The 13325-nt window shown below is 50.8% G+C and overlaps 2 protein-coding genes across 2 annotated transcripts in view; both read left to right on the top strand.

Annotated features, from left to right (window-relative positions):
• The first annotated feature begins 5655 nt into the window (after window positions 1-5655).
• Window positions 5656-7973, top strand: LOC130587399 (early activation antigen CD69-like). Its single transcript, XM_057388371.1, has 6 exons — window positions 5656-5890; window positions 6212-6316; window positions 6417-6450; window positions 6505-6646; window positions 6740-6840; window positions 6935-7973. Exons 1-6 carry the CDS (start codon window positions 5656-5658, stop codon window positions 7050-7052), a joined length of 735 nt encoding a protein of 244 aa, XP_057244354.1. The 3' UTR covers window positions 7053-7973.
• Window positions 7974-8199: 226 nt separating this feature from the next.
• The window catches only part of LOC130587398 (early activation antigen CD69-like), an 8808-nt gene continuing 3682 nt past the window's right edge, over window positions 8200-13325 (top strand). Inside the window, exons 1-2 of the mRNA XM_057388370.1 lie at window positions 8200-8238; window positions 8652-8728. Of these exons, the coding sequence (XP_057244353.1) occupies window positions 8200-8238; window positions 8652-8728 (116 nt within the window). The remainder of the gene's footprint in view (window positions 8239-8651; window positions 8729-13325) is intronic.

Below are 13325 nucleotides of genomic sequence, written 5' to 3'. Positions count from 1 at the left end.
AAGGTGATGGCAGAGTTATTATAATCCCGGAAAAATAAAATGCAGAATGCAAAGGGGCACGTGAGAGAGAGGGGATGGAGTCAGCCACAAGGCATTCCCTCCTCGGCAGGGGAGAGCAAACCCCTACAACGRTTGGGAAGGAATCDGTGTKCTSTCWRMGGGGCAGRGGGACATTGGAAGCAGGAATATTAGCAAAAACAACTGGATCCTCAGGAGGAGGAAATCCAGAGGATAATGGAGATGGATTGTTAGCGGTGTCAGGAGATCCCATTATACCAGGGACCNTTTATCCAACCACTATCAGTATATGTAAGGGGTTGGTTTGAAATGCTGTTTGTTCCTAATTGTGATTGTAATTTACTGAAAAGGAATTTGATGGCTAAACTAGGAATGCAAATTAATATTGTGAAAAATTATACACTGGGGTGTTTTGTAAGGTTCAAGTCCTTGAGGGGTTCGAGTCCCCTCTGTGGTTTTGAGGATTTCGAGTTCTCTCTGTGGCGTTTTGAGGGGTTCAATTCCTCTCTGTGGTGTTTTGTAGGGTTAAAGTGGCTCTTGTGCTGTTGCATGAAAGCGTTGAGTTCAAGTCTCAATTATAGGAAAAAGCAGGTTTTAGTCCTGCATGGTGTGCTGTGCATGTTTTTGAGCAGGGTTTGCTCAGGTGCTTTTGAAATTTTTCTACTAATTTGCATGTGCCTGTGCAAATTACCTGTGTGTGTGCGTGTGTGTGTGTGTGTGTGTGTGTCTTAATTTATGTTTCCCTGGAAAATAAAATCAGGGTGAGAACGCCCATGTAATAGAAGTAATTTGCTAAGAGTGTTGAAACATAACTTTGGTGTGTCTGTTTAGTTCTAGTGTGTACTGTTGAGTACCGTTTTGGAGATTCTTTTGTGTGTGCGTGTCTGCCCAGGGGCTACCTTTCCAGGCGGCCAGGAGCGCAGTCTTGGAAATGCAAATTGACACTACTGAAGGGTGTGTGTCTCGACCGGGCTGTGCCTGCTTGCAAATACATTGCAGGGTGGAGGCTTTCCAGAGGGGGGAGGAGGAACTGGTAGGGGTTCATTCCTCTCCCCGTTTCAACATGTTGGGTGTATCCACACGGACGCGAGAAGGAGCCACTCAAGCCACAAAAGCAAGAAGGGGTAGTTGGGGAGGCTACTGTGAAGCTGCTTAATTTTCTTGCTAGAGGGGGCCTTGGAGTGTCTGGGGTGCCGCGCAGTTGGCAGAAAAAAAAAAAAAAAAAGAAAAAAAAGAAAAAAAAATTTGGCACGCATTTTGGCTGGAGGTTTGTGGTGTGTGACTCCAGCAAGAACACAAGGAATATTAAAATTGCCATTGCCCCAGAGAGATAAGGAGTTACGGCGGTTTTGGGGGGTAGTGGGGTACTGCAGAACATGGATTGAGAATTTTTCTGTTGTAGCCAGACCTTTATATGACTTTTTTAACGCAACACAATCCTAATGTTGTAGTATGGATGCCAAAAGGAGAGCAAAGCTTTAGAAAATTAAAAGGCAAATTAGTTAATGCCCCAGTCTTAGCTCTTCCAGACTCAGAAAAGGAATTTGAGCTGTAGGTGGATGTTAAATAGGGCCATGCTAGAGGAATTCTGGTATAAGAGCATGGGGGAGCACGGTGGCATGTTGCTTGTTTTTCTAAGCTGTTGTATCCAGTGGCCAGAGGCCGCATTGTCTGCAGAATTGTGCAGCCACAGCGTTGATGGTGACTGCAGCCCCAGGGCTGGCAAACGTAGGATATCTGATGTTAAAGTTTCACATTAGGGTAAAGCTTTGTAAACCAAAATGGCCTCTAAGTGGATGGGCAGTGCTTGGTTATTACAGTATGAAACATGTTTAATAAAAGAAGAGGATTTAGAATTGAGAAGTGGGGAAGGGTTTAACCTGGCCTCCTGTTTGAATGGCCCTGAGAAGGGGGCCAGGAAGAAACTCATGCTCACGGGCTGGGGGGTCCCTCCTGTGCTCTCCCAGTGTTGGGTGGGGGATGGGAGGGCTGGGCCTGCTCAGGACAGCTCCGTCCTCATGACCAGAGGCTCCTTCATACTCCAGTTGAGTGGATCAGATCCCATCCCGTGCTCACCCTGGTGGTGCTGGCTCTGCTCCTGCTCCTGCTCCTGTCTTTGTAGTGTCCTTGGCTGTTGTGTCAGGTAAGGGAGGGGCAGCTCCCAGTGCTGGGTCCTCTCTCCTTCCCAGAAGTTCCTTTTCCGTCTCACCAGGCACTTTATTTACTGGCTCGGGCTGCGCACACAGGCCCTGGAGCTGCAGTGGGTGGACGGCAGCAGCTTCAACTCCTCGTGAGTCCTGGGGCACTGGGCAGGGCCTGGGGGGAAAAGGGGCACAAGGTGTCCTCCCATGGTGCCAGCGGTGTCTGCTCCTTCTTGCAGGGTTCCTGTCCAGGGCAATGGAGAATGTGTGTACCTGGATGAAAATGCACTCAGGAGAGGGACCTGCTTAAATCAGTGGCTGTATCTGTGCAGCAGGGCCCAAACTCACCAGTGACAGGAACAGAGAAAGCTCCTTCTACGTGCTAGGCAGTCACAGCTTCACCTCTTCCCCCCCAGCATCAGGATATCCTCCTTCAGCCACTGTGTTCGCCTTGCTCTGAATCTCTGGGTCATCTCGGTGCCCTTCCCTCCTGCTTTCCCTGCCGGGAGCTGCCTCTTGTTTCCAGGCAGGGACATAGAGGGGCTGTGCCAGTGCTCTGTGTCCCATATGAATGTGATATTTCCTTGGCTAGGGTGTGGCATTAATAATACTAAGGCTGTGATTTGACCCCAGACAGCCATTCCCTTATGAGTTAGATTTTATCCTTGTAGATCCCTTCCAACTCAGATGAATTTGTGCCCCCCCACCCCCCATCAACAATAGCTGCTGCTTTTGTCTTCTGCATTACTTTGTTACTTTTACATTTAATGTTTGTGAAGTCCCCCCGCTGTCCCTTGTGTCCCCTTGGGCCGGGTAGCCCCGTCCTGTTGCAGAATGGCTTAATGAAACGGGACTTAGCTCCCTGGAAGGCTTGTGCAAGCAAACTGGGTGTTAGCAAATTTTAGGCCTTTGCATTAATAACTGAAAATATTGCTCAGGGGCAGCATTGGGCCTTTGTGTTGATAATGGGAAGCATTGCAGGATGTGTGTGGCCAGAGTGTTCAAAGACAGAATGTTTATGATATGTTGCAGGATGCAAGCACTAAGAATAGTCAAGGTCAGGATGTTTTTGAGAGATTGGGAAAGAACCGAAGAGGGGAGTGAAATGAGAATGTAACTTTCTGTGCTTAGCCAATAATATTGTAGCAAGTAGGCATAATTGACTGTGAGCATATATAACCAGTGTGTGACATGAATAAAGTTGAAGTTTGCTTTATCACTCATATTGAGTGGTCCAAGTCTTCCCTTCTGTGACACCGTCCCTTTTCCTGTTCCCGTTCCCTCGTTCCATCCCAGCTGGAGGAGCCTTGGAGCTGCCGTGGGGGCCGTGGGGCTGCCCCGGGGGCTGCGCCCCGAGCTGGGGCCTGTGCCAAGTTCAAAGGCAGAACTGTCCCCGGTGCTTCCTGAAGTTGGTGGAACGCAGCTCCAGTTCCACCAGCTCACATCATGAAATCATCATGGGGCATTTTGCAAGTCCCCACCTGTCAATCACTGATTCCTGATCCGTGCCCAGCCATGCCAAGGAAGGTCTGCAATTCCCTCACAGTTTAAGGCTCCTGCTCTGTTTCATTTGCCCTCAGAGAATTTCAAAACTCACAAATGTCCCAGCCATTTTCATTCCTTGGGCCTTTTTCCTCTCAATTCCCCATGACCATTTCACACCCAGAAGTTCAATCATTCAGCAGTCAGGTCCCTGCTCTGCTCTTTAGTGTCGGTGCCTCTCAGCACATCAGCAGAGCCCCGTGGGGATTAAAGCTCTTCCATTGCTCTCATTCCTTTGCCAGTGCAGTCCCCAAAATCGTGGGGCTGTTTTTAAATCCTCAAGCTAATGCAGTCCTGGCTGTGGATTTTCCCACTCAAATGGGAACAGTTCCTGTCTAGAGTAGCCCAGAGATGTGCAGGAAATGTGTCCTTTAAATGTGTTATGGTGAACCCTCCGAAATTCTCTTTTATTGGGGTTAAGAGTGTGGATGGCTCAGCTCCCATCTTTTATTAATTGCTATTAACTCCTATTAACTACTAATTGATCATCTTTGCCATTTGCTGCTGTGCCTGGCAAAATTGGGGTGTTACACCCAGAGTCACATTGCACCATGAACCCACTCCCTAAAAATCTGTTCATGACTGAAAAAACCCTTTTCAGCTTTCAGAGATGTTTTTTCACTCTTACCAGGCCTTTGTGCAGTTTTAGTTTCATTCTTACATCTTCTGCTCTTTGGTTCCTTCCACAAGGGATGTTGGTGCTTTCTCGGTTTGCTTTGGGACAGGCTCAAATCAGGAAGTCACTCCCTGTCCCATGAAAATCCAAGGTTCCAAATGTTAACACTCAGGAATAGACTCATATTAGATTCAGTAATTTTAATCCGAATTTCCCCTTCACAAGACTTGATCTCTACCTTCAATTTTCCCAGTGAATTTTCTCCCAATAAAGTTTCTGGAGAGTTGAGTAGAAGAATCCATGTGTTGTCCATCATTTCCCCAGTTTGAATTTATTTGGATGGAAAAGGTGCCCATTTCACTGACATTTATGACAAGGTCACCACTTCCCTTCCCTTGCAAGGTGTTTCATATGGAATAAGCAGCTCCTGTGCCCACCAAAAATCTAAATTTTCCATTTCCCAGAAGCTCTGATAGGGCAGAAACTTCTGATTCCCTTCACAATTTCTCTGCTCTTGTGAGGAGAGGGCTCGCAGCAGTCCTGGGTTTTACCTGAGGATGCTCTCAGTGTCCATCCTTTTACAAAATGCATCTGGATTTGTTCCCAATCTTCCTAACGTAGGAGAAGGAACTGAGCCCCTTCCCCTGCCAGAGAGATCCCCCCTCCCCGGGGGCAAAGTCCCCAGCTGATTTACCTCTAACTCCTGTTACTTTATTACCTTTGATTATTTTTACTGTACCATTATCTGATCCTGCTCTGCCATGTTTAACACTCCGTGGATGGGGATCTTAGACCCAAATTTAACCCTTCTTTCTCCTGACAATCCAACTGTTTAGAGCAGAACTTGTCCTATGCCACAGATGGAACAAGAGTGACATTAATTGAATTTTATTATCAAAGAGATTGGACCAAGAGAATGAGAAATAAAACAAATCCTAAAGAAACACCTCCACCCCACCCTTCCCTCCTTCCCACTGTTCCCTTCATCCCCCATTCCCTCCCTCCCCCGCCCCCGGTGCCGCAGGGGATGGGGGTCACAGTCGGGCCCTGTCACTGCCTCTCACTCAGGGGAGGAATCCTTGTCCTGCTCCGGCCTGGGCTCCAGCGGGGCTGCAGGGGATCCCTGCTCCATCCCGGGCTCATCCCCGGCGGCTCCTCGGCCTCCTGCGGAGTGTGGGCACCGCGCCAGGAGCTGTTTGCTGCTGCTATTCCGGGGAAAGGGAGTAGCCAAGGGGACGGTTCCGGGCTGTATTGCGAGGACGACCCAAGCTCCCAGGTGCTGATTGCTCCCGCCCCTGCTCGCTCTCGCTGGCTGATTGGTCAGAACGGGATTATAAAATGGTTCTTGTGCGTTCCACTCCGCCTTTCTCAAATCGGCGCTGCCGCCGTTGCCGGAGCGTCTATGAAGAAGCCACCTGTCACAAGCAGGAAGGTACTACTGGTGGGAGTGCAGGGAGTGAAGATCTGGAAGAAAGGTTCTGCACCAGTGACAGGAGTGCGAGGGAGCTGCTGGGTGCCCAGGACAGATCAGCAACCACGAATAAACAGGAGAGAACCCTGAGAGGGTTTCTGGGTGAGTGCAGGGCCAGCCCTGTAGGGAGGGGACAGTGTCACCCAGAGCACAGCGCTGGCAGGGCTGGGGCTGTTCCCAGGGCTCTGGAAGGGGCCTCGTGCTCTTCCGGGACCGACACCCCCGGCCCTGGGCACTTGTGCTGTCACAGGCTGTGCCCTGGCTGTGTCTCTGTCCCTGGTCTATCTGCTGGCAGCTGAGTGAGGGGCTCACGGGCTGGGGGGTCTCTCCAGTGCTCCCCGGGCGTTGGGTGGGGGATGGGAGGGCTGGGCCTGCTCAGGACAGCCCCATCCTCACAGCCAGTGGCCCTGTCCTGCTTTCCAGCTCCAGTCAAGTGGATCAGATCCCATCCTGTGCTCACCATAGTGGTCCTAATTCTTCTCCTGTTCTTGGTCCTGTCTTTGGGTGTGTCCTTGGCTGTTGTGTCAGGTAAGGGAGGGGCAGCTGCCTCAGCCCAGCCCCTGGGGCAGAGCGGGGTCCCTGCTCCCTGTGCAGGGAATCCTCAGAGCTTCTCCTTTTCCCTCTGCAGGGAGAGGACACAGAGAGACTCCAGTTACTCCAGTAACTCCAGTTATTCCAGTTATTCCAGTTACTCCAGTTACCCCTGACACTGCAGTGCTGCTGGCCTGTCCCCATGGCTGGGTCGGGCACCGCGGGATCTGCTACTTCCTCTCGAGGGATCAGCTCAGCTGGGATCAGGCTCAGGCTCGGTGCTCTGAGCTCGGGGCCTCCCTGGCCGTGCTCAAGGACTGGGAAATGGTGAGTGAGGGGATTTGGGGGGGCCGAGGGGAGCCTGGGGGGCTCCTGAGCCCGGGGTGCAGCTCCCAGTGCCGGCTCCTCTCTCCTTCCCAGGAGTTTCTCTTCTGCCTCAGTGAGAATGAGGATCACTGGCTCGGGCTGCGCAGACGGGGCCGGGAGCTGCAGTGGGGGGACGGCAGCAGCTTCAACTCCTCGTGAGTCCTGGGAGGACCGGGCAGGGGATGGGGGGCACAGGGGGACAACATGTCCGTGCCGTGGTTCCAACGCTGTCTCTGCTCCTCCCTGCAGGGTTCCTGTCCTGGGCAATGCAGGCTGTGTGTTCCTGGCTGAGGGTGTGCTCAGGAGTGCTCCCTGCTCAAATCCGATGCCCTTTGTCTGCAGCAGGACCCAAACTCACCTTGGATGAAAGGGGATGGAGAATGGACCTTCTCTGTGCTGGACAGTCACTGCTTCACCTCTTCACCCCCATTTTGGGGATATTATTCCTTGGCCAGAGCATCTGCCTTGCACTGACCACCAGGGTCACCTCAATACCAGTTTGCAGGGTCACCTCAGTGCCTGCTCTCAGCGTCCCCTCAGTGCCTGTCACCAGGGGATGAACCTTCAGGAGGAGGAGATGATGTGGAAGCTGATGTGTGCCTGCTTCTGCTGGGGCTGGGGGTTCCTTGCTCCTTCTGGAACTATTCCAGAACTCAAGTGGTTTCTCAAGCACTTTGTGTTTATACACAAACTCTGTTTCTATATATGGATTCATATCCCTGTACTGCCATAGGAATGGGGCCTTGGTTGGGGTAAGGTGCTAATAATACCAAGGTTGGTATTTGACCCCACTGGGGCCATTCCCTTAAGAGCAGGACTCAAACCTTGTGGGTCCCTTCCAACACAGAGGATTCTCTAAAATGGCCTTGTGTGATCTTCATCAGTGTTTATGGTACCAATGTTGCTGCTGTCATTCATTGCATTTTCTTATTTTTATATTAAATGCTTGTCAAGCCCCCACTGTCCCTCATGTTCCCTTGGCCCCGGCAGCCCCACCCCTTCCCTGCTCCCCTTCCCTCGTTCCATCCCGGCTGGAGGAGCCTTGGAGCTGCCGTGGGGGCCGTGGGGCTGCCCCGGGGGCTGCGCCCCGAGCCGGGGCCCCTTCCCAGTGCTCCCAGTCTGCCCGTGCACCCTGGAGCAGCCAGCGAGGCTTCAGCTGGGCCGGCACAGAGGCGCTGCTGGGGGTGCCACCTCAGTTTGCTTTTGTTTGTTCTTCTCAGCTTGGGGAACAGTGATCTGGGGAGTTTTCTGCTTGCAATCTCTCCCCTTCTCCACTCAGCCAAAGGAATTTGGGGCGATTTTCATTTTTTGGGGGAAATCAAAGCGATGTTGGGCTGAGGGGAATTGTCCCCTGGTGCTACTCTGACCAATCAGCTTCAGGAATGAAGAGTGGCAGAAGAGTCAGTCAATGGGGATGAGCGGCGGGCTTTGCCCAGGGTGTATAAAGGGGTCTCTGAGGCACGCAGAGCTCTCCTGAGGCGCTCTCCAAATGTCGGGGGAGGAACAGCCCCAGAATGTCCCAGGCCGGGCAGGAGTCCGAGGAGCCGCTGTGGGTGAGTCTGGGATGGAGCAGAGGATGTGTGAGAGGGGCTCGAGTCGGTGGGAAGTGACCCCTGGAGGGCCTTGTGGGCCCGTGGGGGGATCCCCGCTAAAGCAGCCTGGCTCTGAGGGGCTGAGTCCCCTGGGAGGAATCCCAGGCTGGAGCAGGATGAGGATTCCTCTTGTGAGCCAGAAAATGGCCTTTCTTACACAATTTGAGGCATTAGAAAGCAGCCATTCTGTACCAGTGCTGGACACACCCAAGGCTCTCACCTTTAATGATGTGTGGGATGAAAGGTTGGAACCGGATATTTATTCCCTCCTGATTAACCACATTCATTGCAAGGCTCTCCTCCCTGGCTAATCCATAAACACAATCAATAAACCTTTCCCAAGACTCATTTCCCTCCATCCACCTCCTGCTCAGAGTCCTTTTGTGGTCCTGGAGGGTCATCTGAAGGAGTCTCTGGTGGTGGCCCTCAGCGAGTGCCCCGATGTAACCCAGTGACCTTGACTGGAACTTGCTTCTTCCAGAACTTGCTAAAGACCAGACTGTCACTCTCTTTCTCTGTTTCTGCCCTGCTTCCATCCACATTTATCATCCTGTGTGCACGCTTGCCAGACTTTAAGCTTCCTTCAGCACTTTCAGGGGAGCAGAAAAATTCTATTCTCTGTTCTTTTTCAAGTATCCCCTATTTTTGAGATTATGTCTCTTTTTAGAGCAGTCTCAGCCCTGCATTTCCCAGCACAGAGTGTCACAAGGAGTTTACCAGGGAGTCATGAGACACCCACTGGTGGCTGGGTGGTGTTTGGGCAGTGGTGTGGTCAATCTTAGCTAAAATGTAATTATATCTAATCCTAGACAAAACATAACCCACACTTCCATGGCAAGGTTATTCCTTCTTCTCCCTCAGCCCCATTGGGTTTGGGGACAACAATTCCACTCTGCAGGACCCAGACCCTTTTTAAGCCCAGCCTGAAGCCCCCATGGGACGCTGCTCAGCTTCACCGCGGCTCTGGGGTGACAACGCTCAGCAGGGTCCTTTCCCCTGGGGCTGCAGAGGGGCCGGGCCCGGTCCTTGAGGTGCCCCCGGGGTCCTGTTGCAATTCCTGCCCTGCTGTGTCCATCCCATGGCTCTGGACAACTGCCCACGGGAAATCCTGGGATGTTTCACCCAAAGATAGGAGCAGTTCCTGAGCTCTGCCCCCTTTCCCCTGCACAGCCCTGGGCTCTGTGGGGTTTGATGGGGCCGAGCACAAAGCAGCTCCCAGGGTTTCGTGTTCTGTGCCCTGGGTTGGATCCTGGTTCTCAGCAATGCCATTGGGAGCTCTTGTACCCAAACCAGTGAGGTTTCCTGACAGATTTTACTCAGTTGTCAATTAAAAATACAATTCATCCTTTCTCCCTTCCCAGTACCTTGTGGTTGGTGTGGAGTGTGCAAATCCCACTGAATTCCCGAGGCCCTGCTGACTTGTGCCACTGTTCTTGCTACAAACTGGGACCTTCTGGCTGATGCCATCCCTGGAGGAGCTCCAAAGTGAGGAATTAGTTGATTTAGCAATATTTTCAGTGCTTCTTTTGCAGTGAAACACTTCAGGCACCTGTAAAATGCACCCTCTAAAAGACATTAACAACTCTCAGTACAGGGAAGTTCCGTGAAGTCAATTTACCAATAACGTCTTCGGGAGTTCCCAGACTGCAGAGCCCACATCTGCACTTTATTCACAGAACTTGGGTATTTCTTCTACATGTGCCACACTTTTGAGTCTTTGAATGTACAATTTCAATCATTTTGCAGCTCATTCTTGCATTTCTGAAGTGTTTTAACAACTTTTCTGCTCTCCTGTGTGTAGATTGATGCTCTTTGTTCACCCTTTCTCTCACAATCACCTCAGCAAGTGTCATCTGTCCAGGACAGGTGTCTGCCCATCCACTGGGGTGAGATCTAGAATTTAACACTTCAATTCCCTGGCAATCTCTTGCACCATGTTTGGTTCAATACTTGGTAGAGTGATCTCTCCTTGAGGAACCAACATGTGTTTTTTTCTGCAGCCTCCTTGACTCGCTTGTCCTCAAAGACATTCCCTATTCTGATCTTTCTCCAGTTTGTTCTGCAGCACTGACTGAAAACACTTCAGTGTGGTTTGTGCTGCTTTCTGTGTTTCCGTTCCATATTCAGCAAAACACACCCTGTGTGCACAACAAACCTCTCTCCAGATGGCACTTAGCCAAACCACATGTGCAATCCCTCCAGATGTTTATTTTCTTCCCTTCAGTTTCCTATTACCCTATTAGAGCAACCAGTTTCATCCTCCTGTGTTACAAAAACTCACAGAAGAGTTTTAGATTCAATGGTGACTGCATGTCCTGAAATTACTGTGGCTAACAAAGTTCTTTTTTTCTATGCACAGTTCCCAGTCTGGGTTCTCTGTCCGATTTGGCCTTTTTACTCTGACTGGGCTGGAACTAAAACTTCTTGTGATTGTTTGCAGCCACTCATGTCTGGAGTGTTTTTCACTGTGGAGCCCAATGAAAGCCCAGCAGGATGAACAGCAGAGGAGTTTCCAGGGTAATTTCCTGTCCCGTTGTTCAGCAGGGCTGGGGACAGTCCATGGCTCCCCTTCTGTCCCAAACCCTCCTGTCCCTCAATGTCCCCCAGCCCTCGGGCTCTGTCCCTCAGTGCATTCAGGGATTGTGAAGCAGCAGCTCCGTGGCTGTGACTGCTCACAGGCAGCTGGGCCAGCCTGGACTCACCTGATTGAGCTGTTCAGGGGGAATTTGCAGTGACTCCACCCTGAGCCCCTGGAAACTGTGCCAGAACCTCTTGGGAAAGATTTTGGCTCTCAAAACAGAAAAATTAAAAGGTCTCTGGGATGTGCCAAAAGCCCAAAGGCAGAACTGTCCCTGGTGCTTGCTGAAGTTGGAGAGTGGAATGCAGCCCCAGTTCCATCCACCCATATCAGGAAATCATCATGGGGAGTTTTGCAAGTCCCTACCTTTTAATCACTGATTACTGATCTGTGTCCAACCATGTTCAGGAAGGTCTGCTATTCCCTCACAGTTTAAGGCTCCTGCTCTGTTTCCTTTGCCCTGGGAGATTTTCAAACCCCACAAATGTCCCAGATATTTTCCCCCCTCACCCCTTTTCTCTCCATTCCCTGTGACCATTTTGTGCCAAGAAGTTCAATCATTCAGCAGTCAGGTCCCTGCTCTGCTCTTTAGTGTCGCTGCCTCTCAGCACATCAGCAGAGCCCCGTGGGGATCAAAGCTCTTCCATTGCTCTCATTCCTCTGACAGTGCAGTCCAAAAAAATCGTGGGGCTGTTTTTAAATCCTCAAGCTAATGCAGTCCTGGCTGTGGATTTTCCCACTCAAATGGGAAGAGTTCGTGTCTGGAGTGGCCCAGAGATGTGCAGGAAATGTGTCCTTGAGATGTGTTACAGTGATCCCTCCCAAATGCTCTTTTAGTGGAGTTAGGAGTGTGGATGGCTCAGCTCCCATCTTTTATTAATTGCTATTAACACCTGTACTAATTGATCATCTCTGTCATTAGCCGCTAATGATCATTATTGATCATTAGCCGCTGTGGCTGGCAAAATTGGGGGGTTATACCCAGAGTCACATTGCACCATGAACCCACTCCCTAAAAATCTGTTAGGGACAGCTGAGAAGCCTTTTCAGTTTTCCATTTTTCAGGGATGATTTTTCACTCTTACCAGGCCTGTGCTTGGTTTTAATTTCATTCTTACAGSTTCTGCTCTTTGGTTTTCCACACATTTCACTGCCATAAAGRATGTTACTGTGTCCTCAGTTTGCTTTGGGATAGGCTCAGATCAGGAAGTCACTGCCTGTCCCATGAAAATAGAAGGTGTCACATATTTAGACTCAGGAATAGACTCATATTAGACTCAGGGTTTTTAAGTCCCCTTCACGAGACTTGATCTCTTTCTTTCCCCTTTTCCAGTGAATTTCCTCCTTATAATGGTACTGGGTTGCTGGGCAGGTACACAAATCCATGGGTTGTCCATCATTTTCCCAGTTTGAATTTATTTGGATGGAAAAGGCTCCCATTTCACTGACAGCTGTGACAAAGTCACCTCTTAACTTCCCTTGCAGGGTGTTTCATACGGAATAAGCAGTTTCTGTACCTTCCAAAAATCTGAATTTTCCATTTCCCTGAGGCTCTGGTTTCCTTTGCAATTTCTCTGCTCTTTCCAGGAGAGCGCTCCGAGGAGACCTGAGGCTGCTCCCACTCCCAATGTCCATCCTTTAACAAAATGCACCTGGAAGTGTTCCCAATGTTCCTGATGAAGGTCGAGGGACTGAACCCCTTCCCCTGCCATGAGAGTCCTCCCTGAGGACAGAGTCATCTGCTGACTTTAACTGCTGTTATTTTAATACCTTTTAAGGTATTTTAATACCTTTTATTATCTTTTATTGTGTTGTTACCCACTATTGCGGCTGGCCTGTTTATACCCTCTGTGGGTGGGATTTTAGTTCTAAATTTACACCTTCTTCCTTTTGATAATCAGTGCTTAGAGCAGACTTCTCCTATGCTACATGTGTAACAACAGTGAAATTAATTAAATTATTATTCAACAGACTGGAGCAGTAGAATGAGCAGTGAAACAAGTCCTAAATGAAACAACTTCCCCTGACCAGTCTCCTGCCCGATTTCCTCCTCCGCACCCAGTGGCACAGGGGGATGGGGTCACAGGTCATGTCATTGTCTTCCCCTCAGGGACAGGAACCCTCCTCCTGCTCCGGCCTGGGGTCCTGTCAGGGCTGCAGGGGGGTCCCTGCTCCATCCCAGACTCAGCCCAGCTCCCAGCGCTTTCTGTCCCTGGTGGCACCGAGCTCCCGCCGGTTCAGGGCAGCAGAGATTCCTTGGCCTCCTGCCCGGGCCGGGCACAACGTCAGGGGTGGTTCCTCAGCCGAAGGGTTCATTACTTTCCCCGACCCGGGCACAGCGCCAGGGGCGTCACTCGCCGGGAGGCTCCCGCTGTCGCTGCCGGCGGAAAAAACCCTGGAAAAGGCAATTCCCGGGCCGCGTGCCCAGCCCGCCCCGCGCTCCCATTGGCTGATTTCTCCCACCACGCCT

The sequence above is a fragment of the Malurus melanocephalus genome, unplaced genomic scaffold (assembly GCF_030028575.1).
Source record: "Malurus melanocephalus ecotype Western Australia unplaced genomic scaffold, MMel_1.1 scaffold_1848, whole genome shotgun sequence".
NCBI classification, from domain to species: domain Eukaryota; kingdom Metazoa; phylum Chordata; class Aves; order Passeriformes; family Maluridae; genus Malurus; species Malurus melanocephalus.
This window is presented reverse-complemented; position numbering and strand designations above follow the sequence as displayed.

Bases quoted from the DNA above. Each gene is read 5' to 3' on its own strand.
- LOC130587399 (XM_057388371.1), top strand. From the start codon at position 5,656: ATGGTTCTTGTGCGTTCCACTCCGCCTTTCTCAAATCGGCGCTGCCGC. The intron at 6,317-6,416 runs GTAAGGGAGGGG...TTCCCTCTGCAG, and splicing joins GTCCTTGGCTGTTGTGTCAG to GGAGAGGACACAGAGAGACT. The intron at 6,841-6,934 runs GTGAGTCCTGGG...TCCTCCCTGCAG, and splicing joins GGCAGCAGCTTCAACTCCTC to GGTTCCTGTCCTGGGCAATG.